Source organism: Carica papaya, unplaced genomic scaffold (genome assembly GCF_054855325.1).
Source record: "Carica papaya isolate Zhongbai unplaced genomic scaffold, ASM5485532v1 h2tg000034l, whole genome shotgun sequence".
NCBI classification, from domain to species: Eukaryota; Viridiplantae; Streptophyta; class Magnoliopsida; order Brassicales; family Caricaceae; genus Carica; species Carica papaya.
Window position 1 is genome coordinate 54858 of NW_028277155.1, and position 18847 is coordinate 73704.

Consider the following 18847-nt stretch of genomic DNA (forward strand, 5'->3'; position numbering starts at 1 on the left):
CATTAAACGTATGAGGGTCACCATGCATTTTTTAAAAAATATTCACCAAGAAAATACATATATATATAAATCGACACACATTTCAATTTTCCTCTTCCCCCTCTCTTCTCTTAATTAGTTCGGTTAGCCATTTTTTCCTCTCTCTGTCCAAGCTTAATTAATCACAGAATTTTCTCCATTCCCTTAGTTCAGAACCTCTTTAAACCAATCCAGTAAAGACCTCCCAGTTTTGAGCTCCTTCCCACAAACTTTTACTCTGTCTCTCTTTTCGTTCTTCTCTATTATTATTAGGAACTTTAACATAACTATCTTTGCCTCCTAGATCCTCCTCCTGAATCAGTTCTATACCACCCAAACACAAAAAGAAGAAATCACAAAGAACTTATAATGTAAATTTCTATTTGAGCAATGAAGAGCAAATGGTACTTGCTTCTCGGATATGTATAATGATGATTCAACACAGTCTCTCCTTCCTCTCCCTACACCCCCGCGTCAATGATGTTGCTCTGGTAAGTTCACTTATTGTTCACCCTCCCCTTAGCTTCTTTCGATATCACTATTCCCTCTCTCTTTTTCTCTCTAGGTCACCACTCTCATTCTCCCTCAAGTTTCCTCTCCTCTCTTTATACTAAACTCATCCTCCCCCCTTGTTGTGTTACAGGTGAGAAGAGAAAAGGGAGGTCATTCAGGCTTGGGGCTAGGCCTATGGGCTTAGGTCTTTTGGATTGGGCTGAAGAAAACATTGTGCTAGCTGGGTGTTACAAATCTCTCCTTTAAAAAAAAAGATTGGGTTCTCAAAATTTACGAGCAGGGGTTCAAAACATATTTACTCATTTCCAAGTTCTTCCTCAACTTGGTGGTGTCGTTATAATGTTATTACTGAAAAGATTTGTTTAGTTTGTAAACACTTCTTTCCTAACTTCTATGACTAAGGTATAATTGTTAGGATTTGGTCTCTTAATTCTAAATATTTTAACAGTTATAGTTATTAGTGTCTCACTGTAATTTCTTTAGAATTTTTTATCAAGCAAAAGGAATATTGATGTGATCTTAGACAACCTATAATTAGTTCTAAAAATGAAACCTTGCATCAATGAGGAATGCCCAGAATGGGAGAGTAGTTTCATCCCTGAACGCTGTCCTAATTGGGATTATTCCAATACATGGCCCAAGTTTTTCCAAGCTAGAATGCTTAAGGCCCAAGTAAGATTAATGGGTTTGAAGAATTGTAAGAAAGCCCACGCTCGAGGAGGAGGCCCACACGTGCGCCGAAAAAGTGGCCCAGCCCATATGGCCCATGAACATGCACATGTGCCCACATGAATCGTGTGTTTGAGTGCCAGGAGCGCCCACGCACGCGACCCTCTAGGCCCGCATGGAACCAACCACACGCGCGTAGGCCCAAGGGGCCAAACACTTGCACCCCACGCGGACAGGCCCGTAGACGGCCCAAACGGCCGAAGCCTAGCCTGTGCTTCTCGCGAACCTCCTCCCGCACAACACGCGCAGCCCAACTGGGCCGGCCCATCCGGGTAGCCAAAACCAGCCGACCCCTCTTTTTCCCTTTTTAAAATATTTAAATTACTTAATATTTATTTATTTTATTATTTTAAAATTTTTTAAAAGGCTTGGGACCTACTTTTCAAAATACCCTTGTGTTAAAATTAATTTTCACATATTTTTTAAATGGATTTCACATGGGATAAATACGGATTTAAATTAATTATTATTTTAATTATAAATCTATAGGATTATTTAATTAATTTATTTGGGATATAATAATTATTTTATTTTGTATTTATCTTACATTAAGATATAATTTTATCTAGGATATTATTTTATTAATTATCTGAAGATTTTTGTACTCATCTAGATTGTCCAGAAAAGGCTATAAATACACATTTACCCCTAGGATGTAAAACACACATTTGAGAATAAATTTGAGAGAATTCTTGAGAGTTTTGACTTTTTTTCTTTTATCATTTTTGCTAAAAATTAACTTCTTCAAGTTTTTCGGGAAGAAGGAGTATTTAGAAGTGTTGTTGAGTCAATGAGCGGTGATCAACTTATAGGTAACTCTGTGATTTTTTTTTTCTTGTTTATTTCTCTAGTCTTTGTTTTTACTTTCCTTTAGGATTATAAATTTAATTAGAGAGAAGAGTTTAATTCTAAGTGGTTATTTTTTTGGTATTGCATACGCTCAGTGAGTTTCAAGAGTAAATTCGATCCTCCCCCATACCTTATCGCGTCATCTGGTGTAAGAGCTTTGGCTCCTTGAAACCTAAATCTATCTTTATTTGATTTAGCATTTTGTTCTTAAATTAGCACTCAAAATTATTTGATTATTAATTCATATTACATCCTGCTTGAATTCATATCTATCCGTTCAATTCAAATAGTTCGTGTTATTATTCAAAAAAAAGTTAAATATCCAAAATTACCAAAAATGCCCTAGTTGCACCCTATAAGGCAATTGGCACATGTTTGCATTTTGTATTACAAAAACAAAATAACTGCCTACTTGGTGATCGGAAATCTTTTGAGAAATCAAAGGCAAAGTATGTTGCCTAACTGGTGTGAGCGAAAATTTTTATTTTCTTTCCGCACGCTATCCACATTTAATTCTAATTTGCATTTCTGTAATCTGCATCAACGTTGCATAAAGAAACTTAATCGGTCGTAGAGCGTAGCCGACGAATTGGGTGTAGTATAGGAAGATACACCTACTAATTATATCCATCAAGATTGATCAGATCCTTACGCATCAATCCAAATTGTCATTCTTTGTGATCTATATTTTTGTTTTCTTTATTTTATGACTGTTACATAATTAAGTGACTAATTATTACTAGTTGTTTAACGTATAAAGAGCACACCATTCTTTTTTTCTGTGTGCTTGTTTCTGAGCTTCAGTAGAAATCAGAATCCTTTAGGGTTCCTTGTGTCATAAGGACTAACGTGTAGACCTGATTCAAGTGATTTCGATTTCAAACGCTCAACTCGACAGACGAAGCTGTCAACTGAGAGATTGCAAGGTAAACATGAGTGAAGGTGAGAGAGAGATTTTCTTTCATTAACCTTTACCTTGCAGGAAAATTCACTATGTTTCAATAAAGTGACATGCTTTCATTCCGAGAAAGCATCATTGTTGTCCGAAGGGTCGTGAACCTATAAGCCCAATGAGAGGACAACGACCAGAGGGAGAACATATTCCACACGCGATGCCTTGTCCATGATAAGGTATGTGGAATGATCATTGATAGTGGTAGCAGTGCTAATGTGGCAAGCACTCTATTCATGAAAAGAGCAAGGTTGACATGCATCAAGCATCTAAATCCTTATCGGTTACAGTGGATGAATGAGTGTGGCGAAATTCAAGTTACCAAACAAGTCATAGTATCGTTCTCCATCGAAAAATATCACGACGAGGTATGTTGTGATATCGTACCTATGCATGCTAGTCACTTGATACTTGGAAGACCTTGTAGTTTAATAGACAGGTACAACATTACGGTCGCACCAATTGATATTCACTGAGAAAGGAAGGTTTGAATCATGTCCTTACATCTTTATCAACAAAAGAGGCACATGAAGATCATGTCAAAATTAAATAGTCCTTTAATGAATACTCAAGAAGGGTAGAAGAGAGAAAGAAGGCCATAGAGAAAGTCAATGGCCCATTAAGCATAAAGGATGCCCAACAGACAGCTAAAGATGGTCCATTGCGAGGAAGACCAAGACAGAAAACAAAGGAGTGTCCTGAAGACAGAGACATAATGTTGAGGAATATCTCTTATGAAAAGGGACGTTCAATTGTAATTACCTACAGGGAGATTCATTTTGACCTTAACCACTCTTTTCAAAGTCGTACTGTTTTTCTCTTACAAATAATTACCATAGTAAGTGGGCTACGAAGATTTGATCAAGATCCTAGAGGAATTATGAATGAAGTCATGACGTGCATCAACAACAAAGCAAACATGCCAGGGAGGTATGCGTGTTCCCTACTATAATCCCTAATCTTCTCCCTTGTGATGAAGGCTCAGATTCGAGGATGAATCTTTTTAAAGAAAGGGGAGATGATGTGATCCCAGACAGCTTAGAATTAGTTCAAAAAATACAACCTTACATCAACGAGGAACGCCCAGAATAGGAGAGTAGTTTCATGTTTGAACGCTTTCCTAATTGGGATTATTCCAAGAGATGGGCCAAGTTTGTCCAAACTAGAAGGCATAAAGTGCAAGTAAGATTAATGGACTTGAAGAATTGTAAAAAAGCCCATGCCTAAGGAGGAGGCCCACACGTGCGCCAAATAAGTGACCTAGCTCGCACGACCCATGAACATGCATGCATGCCCATACGGATCGCGCGCGCAGGCCCAAGGGGCCGAACACCCGTACCCTGCGCGGACGGGCCCGTAGATGGTCCAAATGGCGTAAGTCAGTTCCGGACGCACGCAGGCCCAAACGGCTGAACACCCACACCCCTCGCGGACGGGTCCACGAACAGCCCAAATGACCCAATCCCAGCCCGCAATTCTTGCAGGCCTCCTCCCTCGCAACCCGCACGGACCAGCCGGTCCGGCCCATCCGAGTAGCCCAAATCGGCCGTCCCCTCTTTTCCCCCTTTTAAAATATTTAAATTACTTAATTCTTATTTATTTTATTATTTTAAAACTTTTAAAAGGCTTAGGACCCACTTTTCATAATATCCATGTGTTAAAATTAATTTTCACATGGTTTTTAAAAGGATTTCACATGGGATAAATATGGATTTAAATTAATTATTATTTTAATTATAACTCTATCCGTTAATATTAATTAATTTATTAATTTGAGATAGAATAATTATTTTATTTTGAATTTATCCTACATTAAGATAGAATTTTATCTTAGATATTATTTTATTAATTATCTGAAGATTTTTGTACTCATCTAGATTGTTCGGGAAAGGCTATAAATAGACCTTTGCTCCTATGATGTAAAACACACATTTGAGAATAAATTTGAGAGAATTCTTGAGAGTTCTGGCTTTTCTTCTTTTAGTATTTTTGCTAAAAATTAGCTTCTTTAAGTTCTTCAAGAAGTAAGAGTCTTTAGAAGTCTTGTTGAGCCAAAGAGTAGGGATCAACTTATTAAGTCTGTGACATTTTTTCTTTCCTTATTTATTTCCCTAATCTTTATTTTTACTTCCCTTTAGGATTGTAAATTCAATTAGAGGGAAGAGTTTAATTCTAGGTGGTTATTATTTTGGTATTACATACATTGAGTGAGTTTCAGGAGTAGATTCGATCCTTCCCATACCTTTCTGCGTCAAATACTGTCTTGGGCTATAATGATCTTCAAAATTCATTAACGTCTAATGTTTTCCAATCATAGTATACGCAATTGTTATTACTGTACTACATGTTTTGAAAACATCATTTCCTATTCTCATTACATGGATCAATTTTTGATTACCTAGAAACCTTATCACTGCGGTACATCTGCAGTCTCCCAAGTTTCCCATGTCTACTTTAAGCTATTGTTTCCTAATTTTTGAAATTCAATATTTGATTATTTGGAGTATATTATCTTAAATCTTTAATAAAACCTCTAAGTATCACCAACATAGACATCATTCGTAAGGGCTTAGAGTTTTAATCTACTGTGGCTGTTCGTATTCATATAGGAAAGTTCACCAATACAACGGTTACTTTTACTATTCTGTTTCATATTCACATCCTCCAGGATAGGTGTGTACGAAACTAAATGGGTGTGATGGTTTTTGAAGTAACAGATGTTATTTGTGGTTCCTTATCATACTAGAGTTTTCAAGATCCTTTTTCCCTTTTTCTTTTAATTATTGGCATCTTCATGAATTTTACTTACATAAATTTTACATTTTTTGCTTACATGATATTTTTAATTAAAAAATAATTAATAAATCTAATCAAAATAAAAAGTAAATAATAAATTTCATAAACATTAATTATTCATTTAATGTGTAATTTACAGAATTAATAAAACAAAACAATAATCAAAGAATACATATATCTTAAAATGTCATTCCATCTAATCTGAAAGGAATCATATAAAATTTTTCTGGACCTTTAATTCCAAATTGAAAATTAAATTAAACTACTGTATTCTAATTCGTTCTATTTAATTCCATCTAATATTAATTATTTAGTATATGCCGAATTTTACTACTATTATAAACTCTAGGTACCATTACAAACTTTGCATTGAACTTGCTAATAAAACCAATGGTCTGCCCAAATAAGGAAAATCTGACCCATAATTTGAGGGATTGGATAAACATTTTCTTTTGTTTTTCTCTTTTTGAATGATTGGGCAAATATTTTGAATTATGTGAATTGAACATAAAATACCTCAAAGCCAATAAATATGAAAGTAATTTTTTTATAACATAATATATTTGTTAATATAAGTTTGCTTGATGATTAAAATTTGAATTTCTATCTTAAATTAATAACTTAATTAATGGATGTAATTAACGGAGGAGGGTGTAGATGTTAAATTAATATGTTATAGTGAGCGTTATAAAAAAAACATCTATATAATTCATCTCTAAAATTGAAGAACCATTGTACACAAGCTATTTTGAAAACTTTCCCTTGCTCCCAGTATGGCGAAATTGGATTGTTCCATCACTTTTCTGGCACTATTTTTCGCCGCAGGACTGCTTTTTGTACCGGCACTTTCAGAGGATATAGCCCCGTCACCCAAGTCCGAGCATCATATAGTCGATGAGGAATTCTTTCAAACTTGCGTCCAGAAAGTTAACGGGAGATGCAGCATTGAAGTGCTGGGATACCTTTTAGCTCCCAAAAATCAGCTCAACGTGAGTCGAGATTGTTGTTTGAAAATAATAGAGTCCGGGATAGATTGTCACCATATTTTGGTGGATGTCGTTTTGTCAATGAGACAGTTAGAGGCATATGAACCTGTAGCCCACAGCAAAAGCAAGGAAGTATGGAACTATTGCATAACGAATTACGGGAAGGAAGCCCATGCTCCGATCTCTCTTGACAAATGAGTTATAATACATTAATTGTAGTTTATAATTTCTCCTGTATTTGTCCATTTTTCTGGACTATTAATAATGATTTTAATTTCAAGCATACAAAGTATAGAGCTTTAAGCAAGGTATATATGTATCTACAAAGTTGCACATTGATATATCCTTGATATATTGTTTTATCAGAATATTTGAAAAGTTATATGTCGCAAAATAATTTAATTTTATCAAATGGACAGGGTTAAATTTTTTTTTTTATGAATTCATGGAGAAAATATCATTAGAAAATTAACACTCAAACAGTAAGTTATGTATGGCATTTCATGGGTTTTTTTTGAATTTAAAAAGGAGATAATCAGTCCGGATAGGGCCAAAAAAAAAAAAAAAAAAAAAAAAACGCTAACGCCATCTAAATTTATTCGGTTCAGCTCAAATTAAATTGTATATTTTTTTTTCCTCACATGATGTTTTTAATTAAAATAAATAAATAAACCTAATAAGAACAAAACTAAATAATAAATTTCGTAAACCATACTTATTCACTTAATATGTAATATACGGAATTAGCAAAACAAAACAATAATCTAAGAATATACGTATCTTAAAATCTCAGTCCGTTTTGTCTGGAAGGAATCAATAAAAATTTTTAGGACCTCCAATTACAAATTGAAAAATAAATCAAACTACTATATACTTATTGATCTATTTAACTCAATCTAATAATAACATTTTAGTACATACTGAATTTTAGCACTATTTTAAATTCTAGGTCCCATAACAAACTTCGCACTTAACTTGCTGACGAGTCCAATCAGCCTGCCCAAATAAGGAAAACCTGCCTCGTAGTTTGAGGCATTGGAGAAATATGTTCTTTTGTTTTTCTCTTTGAGAGAGGTTGGACAAGTATTTTAATCTCGTGGATCGAACGTAAAATACCTCAAAGCCAATAAATATGAAATTAATTTTTTATAAGGTAATATGTATGTCAATATTAGTTCGTTTAACCATTAAAATTTGAATTTCTATCTTAAATTAATAACTTAATTAATGGATGTAATTAACGGAGGAGGGTGTAGATGTTAAATTAATATGTTATAGTGAGCGTTATAAAAAAAACATCTATATAATTCATCTCTAAAATTGAAGAACCATTGTACACAAGCTATTTTGAAAACTTTCCCTTGCTCCCAGTATGGCGAAATTGGATTGTTCCATCACTTTTCTGGCACTATTTTTCGCCGCAGGACTGCTTTTTGTACCGGCACTTTCAGAGGATATAGCCCCGTCACCCAAGTCCGAGCATCATATAGTCGATGAGGAATTCTTTCAAACTTGCGTCCAGAAAGTTAACGGGAGATGCAGCATTGAAGTGCTGGGATACCTTTTAGCTCCCAAAAATCAGCTCAACGTGAGTCGAGATTGTTGTTTGAAAATAATAGAGTCCGGGATAGATTGTCACCATATTTTGGTGGATGTCGTTTTGTCAATGAGACAGTTAGAGGCATATGAACCTGTAGCCCACAGCAAAAGCAAGGAAGTATGGAACTATTGCATAACGAATTACGGGAAGGAAGCCCATGCTCCGATCTCTCTTGACAAATGAGTTATAATACATTAATTGTAGTTTATAATTTCTCCTGTATTTGTCCATTTTTCTGGACTATTAATAATGATTTTAATTTCAAGCATACAAAGTATAGAGCTTTAAGCAAGGTATATATGTATCTACAAAGTTGCACATTGATATATCCTTGATATATTGTTTTATCAGAATATTTGAAAAGTTATATGTCGCAAAATAATTTAATTTTATCAAATGGACAGGGTTAAATTTTTTTTTTTATGAATTCATGGAGAAAATATCATTAGAAAATTAACACTCAAACAGTAAGTTATGTATGGCATTTCATGGGTGTTTGTTGATATTAAAAAGGAGACAATCAGTCCGGATAGGGCCAGAAAAAAAAAAAAAAAAAAAAAAACGCTAACGCCATCTAAATTTATTCGGTTCAGCTCAAATTAAATTGTATATTTTTTTTTCCTCACATGATGTTTTTAATTAAAATAAATAAATAAACCTAATAAGAACAAAACTAAATAATAAATTTCGTAAACCATACTTATTCACTTAATATGTAATATACGGAATTAGCAAAACAAAACAATAATCTAAGAATATACGTATCTTAAAATCTCAGTCCGTTTTGTCTGGAAGGAATCAATAAAAATTTTTAGGACCTCCAATTACAAATTGAAAAATAAATCAAACTACTATATACTTATTGATCTATTTAACTCAATCTAATAATAACATTTTAGTACATACTGAATTTTAGCACTATTGTAAATTCTAGGTCCCATAACAAACTTCGCACTTAACTTGCTGACGAGTCCAATCAGCCTGCCCAAATAAGGAAAACCTGCCTCGTAGTTTGAGGCATTGGAGAAATATGTTCTTTTGTTTTTCTCTTTGAGAGAGGTTGGACAAGTATTTTAATCTCGTGGATCGAACGTAAAATACCTCAAAGCCAATAAATATGAAATTAATTTTTTATAAGGTAATATGTATGTCAATATTAGTTCGTTTAACCATTAAAATTTGAATTTCTATCTTAAATTAATAACTTAATTAATGGATGTAATTAACGGAGGAGGGTGTAGATGTTAAATTAATATGTTATAGTGAGCGTTATAAAAAAAACATCTATATAATTCATCTCTAAAATTGAAGAACCATTGTACACAAGCTATTTTGAAAACTTTCCCTTGCTCCCAGTATGGCGAAATTGGATTGTTCCATCACTTTTCTGGCACTATTTTTCGCCGCAGGACTGCTTTTTGTACCGGCACTTTCAGAGGATATAGCCCCGTCACCCAAGTCCGAGCATCATATAGTCGATGAGGAATTCTTTCAAACTTGCGTCCAGAAAGTTAACGGGAGATGCAGCATTGAAGTGCTGGGATACCTTTTAGCTCCCAAAAATCAGCTCAACGTGAGTCGAGATTGTTGTTTGAAAATAATAGAGTCCGGGATAGATTGTCACCATATTTTGGTGGATGTCGTTTTGTCAATGAGACAGTTAGAGGCATATGAACCTGTAGCCCACAGCAAAAGCAAGGAAGTATGGAACTATTGCATAACGAATTACGGGAAGGAAGCCCATGCTCCGATCTCTCTTGACAAATGAGTTATAATACATTAATTGTAGTTTATAATTTCTCCTGTATTTGTCCATTTTTCTGGACTATTAATAATGATTTTAATTTCAAGCATACAAAGTATAGAGCTTTAAGCAAGGTATATATGTATCTACAAAGTTGCACATTGATATATCCTTGATATATTGTTTTATCAGAATATTTGAAAAGTTATATGTCGCAAAATAATTTAATTTTATCAAATGGACAGGGTTAAATTTTTTTTTTTATGAATTCATGGAGAAAATATCATTAGAAAATTAACACTCAAACAGTAAGTTATGTATGGCATTTCATGGGTGTTTGTTGATATTAAAAAGGAGACAATCAGTCCGGATAGGGCCAGAAAAAAAAAAAAAAAAAAAAAAACGCTAACGCCATCTAAATTTATTCGGTTCAGCTCAAATTAAATTGTATATTTTTTTTTCCTCACATGATGTTTTTAATTAAAATAAATAAATAAACCTAATAAGAACAAAACTAAATAATAAATTTCGTAAACCATACTTATTCACTTAATATGTAATATACGGAATTAGCAAAACAAAACAATAATCTAAGAATATACGTATCTTAAAATCTCAGTCCGTTTTGTCTGGAAGGAATCAATAAAAATTTTTAGGACCTCCAATTACAAATTGAAAAATAAATCAAACTACTATATACTTATTGATCTATTTAACTCAATCTAATAATAACATTTTAGTACATACTGAATTTTAGCACTATTGTAAATTCTAGGTCCCATAACAAACTTCGCACTTAACTTGCTGACGAGTCCAATCAGCCTGCCCAAATAAGGAAAACCTGCCTCGTAGTTTGAGGCATTGGAGAAATATGTTCTTTTGTTTTTCTCTTTGAGAGAGGTTGGACAAGTATTTTAATCTCGTGGATCGAACGTAAAATACCTCAAAGCCAATAAATATGAAATTAATTTTTTATAAGGTAATATGTATGTCAATATTAGTTCGTTTAACTATTAAAATTTGAATTTCTATCTTAAATTAATGGATGTAATTAACGGAGGAGGGTGTAGATGTTAAATTAATATGTTATAGTGAGCGTTATAAAAAAAACATCTATATAATTCATCTCTAAAATTGAAGAACCATTGTACACAAGCTATTTTGAAAACTTTCCCTTGCTCCCAGTATGGCGAAATTGGATTGTTCCATCACTTTTCTGGCACTATTTTTCGCCGCAGGACTGCTTTTTGTACCGGCACTTTCAGAGGATATAGCCCCGTCACCCAAGTCCGAGCATCATATAGTCGATGAGGAATTCTTTCAAACTTGCGTCCAGAAAGTTAACGGGAGATGCAGCATTGAAGTGCTGGGATACCTTTTAGCTCCCAAAAATCAGCTCAACGTGAGTCGAGATTGTTGTTTGAAAATAATAGAGTCCGGGATAGATTGTCACCATATTTTGGTGGATGTCGTTTTGTCAATGAGACAGTTAGAGGCATATGAACCTGTAGCCCACAGCAAAAGCAAGGAAGTATGGAACTATTGCATAACGAATTACGGGAAGGAAGCCCATGCTCCGATCTCTCTTGACAAATGAGTTATAATACATTAATTGTAGTTTATAATTTCTCCTGTATTTGTCCATTTTTCTGGACTATTAATAATGATTTTAATTTCAAGCATACAAAGTATAGAGCTTTAAGCAAGGTATATATGTATCTACAAAGTTGCACATTGATATATCCTTGATATATTGTTTTATCAGAATATTTGAAAAGTTATATGTCGCAAAATAATTTAATTTTATCAAATGGACAGGGTTAAAATTTTTTTTTTATGAATTCATGGAGAAAATATCATTAGAAAATTAACACTCAAACAGTAAGTTATGTATGGCATTTCATGGGTGTTTGTTGATATTAAAAAGGAGACAATCAGTCCGGATAGGGCCAGAAAAAAAAAAAAAAAAAACGCTAACGCCATCTAAATTTATTCGGTTCAGCTCAAATTAAATTGTATATTTTTTTTTCCTCACATGATGTTTTTAATTAAAATAAATAAATAAACCTAATAAGAACAAAACTAAATAATAAATTTCGTAAACCATACTTATTCACTTAATATGTAATATACGGAATTAGCAAAACAAAACAATAATCTAAGAATATACGTATCTTAAAATCTCAGTCCGTTTTGTCTGGAAGGAATCAATAAAAATTTTTAGGACCTCCAATTACAAATTGAAAAATAAATCAAACTACTATATACTTATTGATCTATTTAACTCAATCTAATAATAACATTTTAGTACATACTGAATTTTAGCACTATTGTAAATTCTAGGTCCCATAACAAACTTCGCACTTAACTTGCTGACGAGTCCAATCAGCCTGCCCAAATAAGGAAAACCTGCCTCGTAGTTTGAGGCATTGGAGAAATATGTTCTTTTGTTTTTCTCTTTGAGAGAGGTTGGACAAGTATTTTAATCTCGTGGATCGAACGTAAAATACCTCAAAGCCAATAAATATGAAATTAATTTTTTATAAGGTAATATGTATGTCAATATTAGTTCGTTTAACTATTAAAATTTGAATTTCTATCTTAAATTAATAACTTAATTAATGGATGTAATTAACGGAGGAGGGTGTAGATGTTAAATTAATATGTTATAGTGAGCGTTATAAAAAAAACATCTATATAATTCATCTCTAAAATTGAAGAACCATTGTACACAAGCTATTTTGAAAACTTTCCCTTGCTCCCAGTATGGCGAAATTGGATTGTTCCATCACTTTTCTGGCACTATTTTTCGCCGCAGGACTGCTTTTTGTACCGGCACTTTCAGAGGATATAGCCCCGTCACCCAAGTCCGAGCATCATATAGTCGATGAGGAATTCTTTCAAACTTGCGTCCAGAAAGTTAACGGGAGATGCAGCATTGAAGTGCTGGGATACCTTTTAGCTCCCAAAAATCAGCTCAACGTGAGTCGAGATTGTTGTTTGAAAATAATAGAGTCCGGGATAGATTGTCACCATATTTTGGTGGATGTCGTGTTGTCAATGAGACAGTTAGAGGCATATGAACCTGTAGCCCACAGCAAAAGCAAGGAAGTATGGAACTATTGCATAACGAATTACGGGAAGGAAGCCCATGCTCCGATCTCTCTTGACAAATGAGTTATAATACATTAATTGTAGTTTATAATTTCTCCTGTATTTGTTCATTTTTCTGGACTATTAATAATGATTTTAATTTCAAGCATAGAAAGTATAGAGCTTTAAGCAAGGTATATATGTATCTACAAAGTTGCACATTGATATATCCTTGACATATTGTTTTATCAGAATATTTGAAAAGTTATATGTCGCAAAATAATTTAATTTTATCAAATGGACAGGGTTAAATTTTTTTTTTTATGAATTCATGGAGAAAATATTTATTTGGCTTTGGTTTTTTCTTTTTCCTCAGTTTTTATGTTTTTATTCTGGCTTTGGCAATTGAATTGCAAACCTCAGGCTTGTCTTGCCCACTAACAAATATGATAACCACAGAGACAAAGAGCTTGTGGTTACTTCTTTGGCCATTGTTGAGCTTCTGAATTCTATTCTGTCTTCAATAAACCTTCCAAATGGATCTGACAAATTCAGCTAAAAATTATATTCTATGGCCAGCATATGGAATAAGGTTAAATGAGTTTTATTTATTAGATAAGGACCTAACATCACACCAGGATCTTAAACACACTTGAAAATCTCATACTGTTGAGATCCTAAAAAATCATGAATAGTTACAATAGTTGATAACAACTCTCATGTACTCGAATAGTCATGGTTGATCGGATTCTCATGTACTCTTTTGTGTCCATAAATAATAATTGTAAATCAAAACGAAGATACGTAATTTTTGAAGAATAAAATCTCAGTTTATTATTCTCTCTAAACTTTCTATCCCTCTCTCTCTTCTCTTCTCTCTCTGTTATCTCTTCTCTCTATATATTTTTCTCTTTCTCTATCTTTCTAAAACTTTTTCTTTCTCTCTCTATTTCTTTCTCCCTCTAAAATCTCCACTCTCTCTTTCTCACAAACTCTCTTCTTCTCTCTTCCCAACTTCCTCTCTTCTCTCTTTTCAGAATCTTCTTTTCTTCCCTAAAATTCAAATTCTGCACCAATATTTTCTTAAATTCAACTTCTGCCCCACTATTTCCTCAAATACAAATTTTGCCCCAATATTTTCTAAATTTTAGATTCTGCCCAACCTTTCAAATTTTCTCATAATCACCCCAAAATCATTCAAAGTTTAATATTTTTCTAAATTGAAGGTCCGGTGAATTACATGTCAAAACCAGATCCTAACAATTTAGTATCAGAGGCAGGTTCCAGATCCCAATGGGAGCCGATGATGGCCGACATTGCGAAATTTTCGATCAGATAGAGGAAAAACTCAATCTGATGATCCAGTTGTTGAGTTCTGACGTTACCTCTCTGGAGGACGCAAAACCAATGGCCTCTATTGCAGCTGTGCGCGAAGTGCAGAGTGGGACTCTTTTTTTCCCTATGCGGCATGACGAAGAAGATGAAACAAAAAGGGGTAAACTGGCTTTTAACAAGGCAAACCCTAAAACCGGTTCAATGACTAAATCAGTTGAAAAAACCCTAAAACTGCTGGTTCGAGCCGGACTAATTCAAAGACAATATGAGGCCAGACTAAACCCGTGTCAAACCGAATTAGTTTATTGAACCAAACCGATCAGACCCCAGTGGACCGAATCGAACCACTCAATCTCTCTGTCACTCATATTCCCTTGTTCTCTCTTGGTCTCTCACTAATGAAAACAAAACAGAAGAAGGAGAAGCGGAAGAAGAGGAAGTGGAAGAAGAAAAAACAGAAGAAAAATGAAAAAAAAAGTGGGAAAGGAAACAAAAGAAGCGAAAGAAGAAAAGATACAAAAGATCCACATGAAGTTCTTCGGTAGCACATTAAAATATATACATATATATAAATTAATAATATCTATATATAATCATACTAAATAGTAATAATATCCTTAGATAGCAAATGTTGGAAGCTGAATTTCAACCTTGGGGACAAGGTTGATATCCAAGGAGAAGAAATTGTTGAGATCCTAGAAAATCATGAATAATTGTAATGGTTGATAAGAATTCTCACGTACTCAAATAGTTGCAATGGTTGATAAAAATTCTCATGTAACCTTTCATGTTTATAAATAATAGTTGTAAATCAAATCTAAGGAATGTAATTTTTGTAGAATAAAATCTCAGTTTATTATTCTCTCTCTAAACTTTCTATCTCTCTTATCTCTTCTCTCTTCTCCCTGTTATCTCTTCTCTCTATAAATTTCTCTTTCTCTCTCTAAAAGCCTCTCTCTATATATATATTTCTCTCTTTCTCTCTCTAACAGTCTCTCTGTTTCTAAGACAATCTTTCTTTCTCCCTCTAAAATCTCCACTCTCTCTCTTACAAACTCTCCTCTCTCCCTGACTTCCTCTCTTCTCTCTTTTCAGAATCTTCTTTTCTTCCCTAAAATTCAAATTCTGCACCAATATTTTCTTAAATTTAACTTCTGCCCCACTATTTCCTCAAATACAGATTCTGTCCCAATAGTTTCTCAATTTCAAATTCTGCCCCAACCTCTCAAATTTTCTCAGAATTACCCCAAAATCATTTAAATTTATATATTTTTAACTAACTAATTATTATATATATTATTACTTTAACTGAAAATTTAAATATATTATCATTTTTTTATTTTTAAAAATTATAAGGAAACATCAAATTCAATTTCATCTGAAGATAAATCAGGCTTATAGTCCTTGAGGACGAGCAGGGATCCTTTCAAATTCCATACTTCACGACTGCAGACTCTTTTCTTATCTTCCTCTTGATATATATATATATATATATATATAGGTAAACACTACGGACATCTCTTTTATTATATATGGTGTTCTTCCCTTGTTAATAGATATGGATAAGCTCTGTACAGTATAGGACAGGTAAGCTGCGTAAAACCTATGAACAGCCACCATTAATCAAAGTCAGAGCCATACTTTACAAATTAAAATTCATGAAATAATTTCCCACATCTCCACCGAGCCGCCTCATATGCTATATAAATACCCTACAACCTCAGGAACTCATCCTCACGTGTTCTATTGAATTTTACATATAAGAGAAACAAAAACAATTTAGAGAAAAAGGAATGGCGTCTGAATGCCCAGGTAAGTACGGATCAACTCTTCTTTTCATATATAAGGGTAATTAATTAGTGCACAATTATAAGAAATTATATACATATACATATATGTATGGGTGTTGCAGGTAAAAACTCATGGCCGGAACTTGTTGGGAAAAACGGAGATGAGGCAGGGGAAACCATAAAGAGAGAAAATCCAAATGTCTTGGAAGCCATCGTGTTGTTGGAAGGAACTCCGGTGATCAAGAATTTTAGCTGCAACAGGGTTTGGGTTTAGGTAAGCGATTGCAAGATTGTTACTCTAGTTCCTACTATAGGCTAACATTGCCCCACGTAATTTCATATAATAAATGTAATAATACATGGGCTAGTTTCTTGACTGATCTAGCTTCCCTTGTAACCAAATAAATAAATAAGTAGTTTTTATTTAATTTTCAATAATTAGTAAATTCTCTTATGTTATTTTTCTTTAGATATTTATTTGAATAATTGGAAATAAATAAATGTGACTGATATTTTATGTGATTTAATAGTTTATTATATATTAATATTATATCCTATTTTCTAATTATATACAATTTGGATTTTAATTTGATTTAAAAATTTTATTTAATTTCAATGCAAATCAAATTTTGGAGGGTAATTAGAAACCAAACTAAATTAAACTATTTCGGTTTAGTTTTTCAATTGGGTTAAATTTTTTAGTTTGGACAAAATAACTTGTAATACCCAAATTAATTTTTTGTAATTTAAATTAATTTGTAAATGTAGTTTTTTTAATTTTTTATTTTAATTTAGTATAAAAATGAAAAAAATTTGAAAGAGAATGAAATTGAAAATAATTTTGAAAAAAAAAACAAGTGAAATTTTGGATTTTGAGGGTATTTTTGAAAGAAAAATCGAAAACTATGGGTCAAAATGTAATTTAAAAAAGTTATACCACATAAGATGCCCGGTTAGTAGCTCTTACGAACTAGAACGCGCCACGTGGCAACGAACACTGACACGGTGCCACACGGGAGGCCACGCGGGCGATCTGCGTGCCCGCGATCGAACCGTCCATATTCGCTCCCGCGTGCACAGACGACCTGGATGTGTTCTCTCCCTAAACGCGCTTGGACGGTCAGATTTAAATGCGATCAACGGTCCAGATCCACTTCTTATTTAAACGCGATTGGACGGTTCATATCAGATAGCGATGAACGGTCTAGATTCACTCCCTATTTAATTGTGATCAGACGTTTCAGATCAATCGCGATGGACGGCCCATATTAAAAGGGGACGAATATAAATAATCCTCTTCACACCAAATCCTAAGCCTAGCCGTCAGACACCCTCATCGGAGAAAAAGACCCAACCGCTGGAAAGGAGAACCACCACCATCCACCGCCGCGCCGGAGCCACTTCCGATCGCCAAAAGAAGTAACAAAATTTCTTTTTGCTCAGAATTCAATTTTAAACACCCCCGTGGCCATATCGGAGTAAAATGATCAACCAATTGGCCAAAAACTACGGGCAAAGCCCGGCAGTGCCGCTGCAAAAAATTTAAAAAACCACATCCGATAAGGCCCTTTCCGATTTCTGTTATGCAAAATTTTTTCACCGTTTCCTTCTCTACAGGTTGACCAAAGTAAAACACTCAACCGCAAAAGCGAGCTAGCGGAGCCGCCTCACCGAAGAGCCCTGCTGCTGGTGAGTTTCAGTTTTTCAATTTTTTCGGCCAACTGGGGTCCCTTAATGTGTTTTCTCGCAAGGATTGATGCAAAACTGGCCAAAAATAGGCAACCTGAGGTGGATCACCATCGCGGGCAGCGGCGTCGTCGCCGAAGCACGGTGGAGCCACTGTGCTGGAATTTCAAAATTAGCCAAAAAGAGGTCCTTATACTGTTTTTGGATTTTTTGGGATATTTGTAGATACCTGTAGCGTGTTTTAATTTCCGAAGAAAAATTCAGGGAATCCGGGGACCGCGACGGGCACAGTCAATAAGTTTCATTTTTTAGGCATCGAATTGAGTAAGAATCTCTTACTCTATTCTCTGTTATGGAATTGAAGTTAAATTAATAATAATACGGTATTTTATACAATTTAAAAAATATTCATAATTAATTATGTGTTCGAAAATTATATATTATTGTTTCTGTTAATTATTTTTACGGTTTGAATGCATGATAGTATCTGATTGATCGATTTTACAGCTTTGAATGCATGTATTGTTTATTTTATGGGTTTACAGTTGAATTGAAAAAAAGAGAGATTAAAGAAAAATGGAAAATTGTGTGATTAAGTGAATGGATGAAGCGACAACCTTACTGGATATCCTGAGAGATGGTAGACGAACTGGGCGTATAGAAAATCCTACCATGAATGTTGCTTCATACCGGATGGGGTATCGAAGTTTGGTAATTTGACACTCATACCAGATAGGGTATGGGGACGACCCATTT

General features: G+C 33.9%; 5 protein-coding genes across 5 annotated transcripts; all 5 read left to right on the forward strand.

Moving 5' to 3' along the window:
- Positions 1 to 6630: 6630 nt before the first annotated feature.
- LOC148239667 (protein DOWN-REGULATED IN DIF1 11-like) lies at positions 6631 to 7041 on the forward strand. Its single transcript, XM_088212218.1, has one exon. The coding sequence runs from the start codon at positions 6631 to 6633 to the stop codon at positions 7039 to 7041; it is 411 nt and encodes a 136-aa protein (XP_088068344.1).
- A 1174-nt stretch (positions 7042 to 8215) lies between these two features.
- Positions 8216 to 8626, forward strand: LOC148239668 (protein DOWN-REGULATED IN DIF1 11-like). The gene has a single exon (XM_088212219.1). It carries the CDS (start codon positions 8216 to 8218, stop codon positions 8624 to 8626), a length of 411 nt encoding a protein of 136 aa, XP_088068345.1.
- Positions 8627 to 9800: 1174 nt separating this feature from the next.
- On the forward strand, positions 9801 to 10211 carry LOC148239669 (protein DOWN-REGULATED IN DIF1 11-like). Its single transcript, XM_088212220.1, has one exon. The coding sequence runs from the start codon at positions 9801 to 9803 to the stop codon at positions 10209 to 10211; it is 411 nt and encodes a 136-aa protein (XP_088068346.1).
- Positions 10212 to 11373: 1162 nt separating this feature from the next.
- LOC148239670 (protein DOWN-REGULATED IN DIF1 11-like) lies at positions 11374 to 11784 on the forward strand. The gene has a single exon (XM_088212221.1). It carries the CDS (start codon positions 11374 to 11376, stop codon positions 11782 to 11784), a length of 411 nt encoding a protein of 136 aa, XP_088068347.1.
- Positions 11785 to 12953: 1169 nt separating this feature from the next.
- Positions 12954 to 13364, forward strand: LOC148239671 (protein DOWN-REGULATED IN DIF1 11-like). The gene has a single exon (XM_088212222.1). The coding sequence runs from the start codon at positions 12954 to 12956 to the stop codon at positions 13362 to 13364; it is 411 nt and encodes a 136-aa protein (XP_088068348.1).
- The last annotated feature ends 5483 nt before the right edge of the window (positions 13365 to 18847 follow it).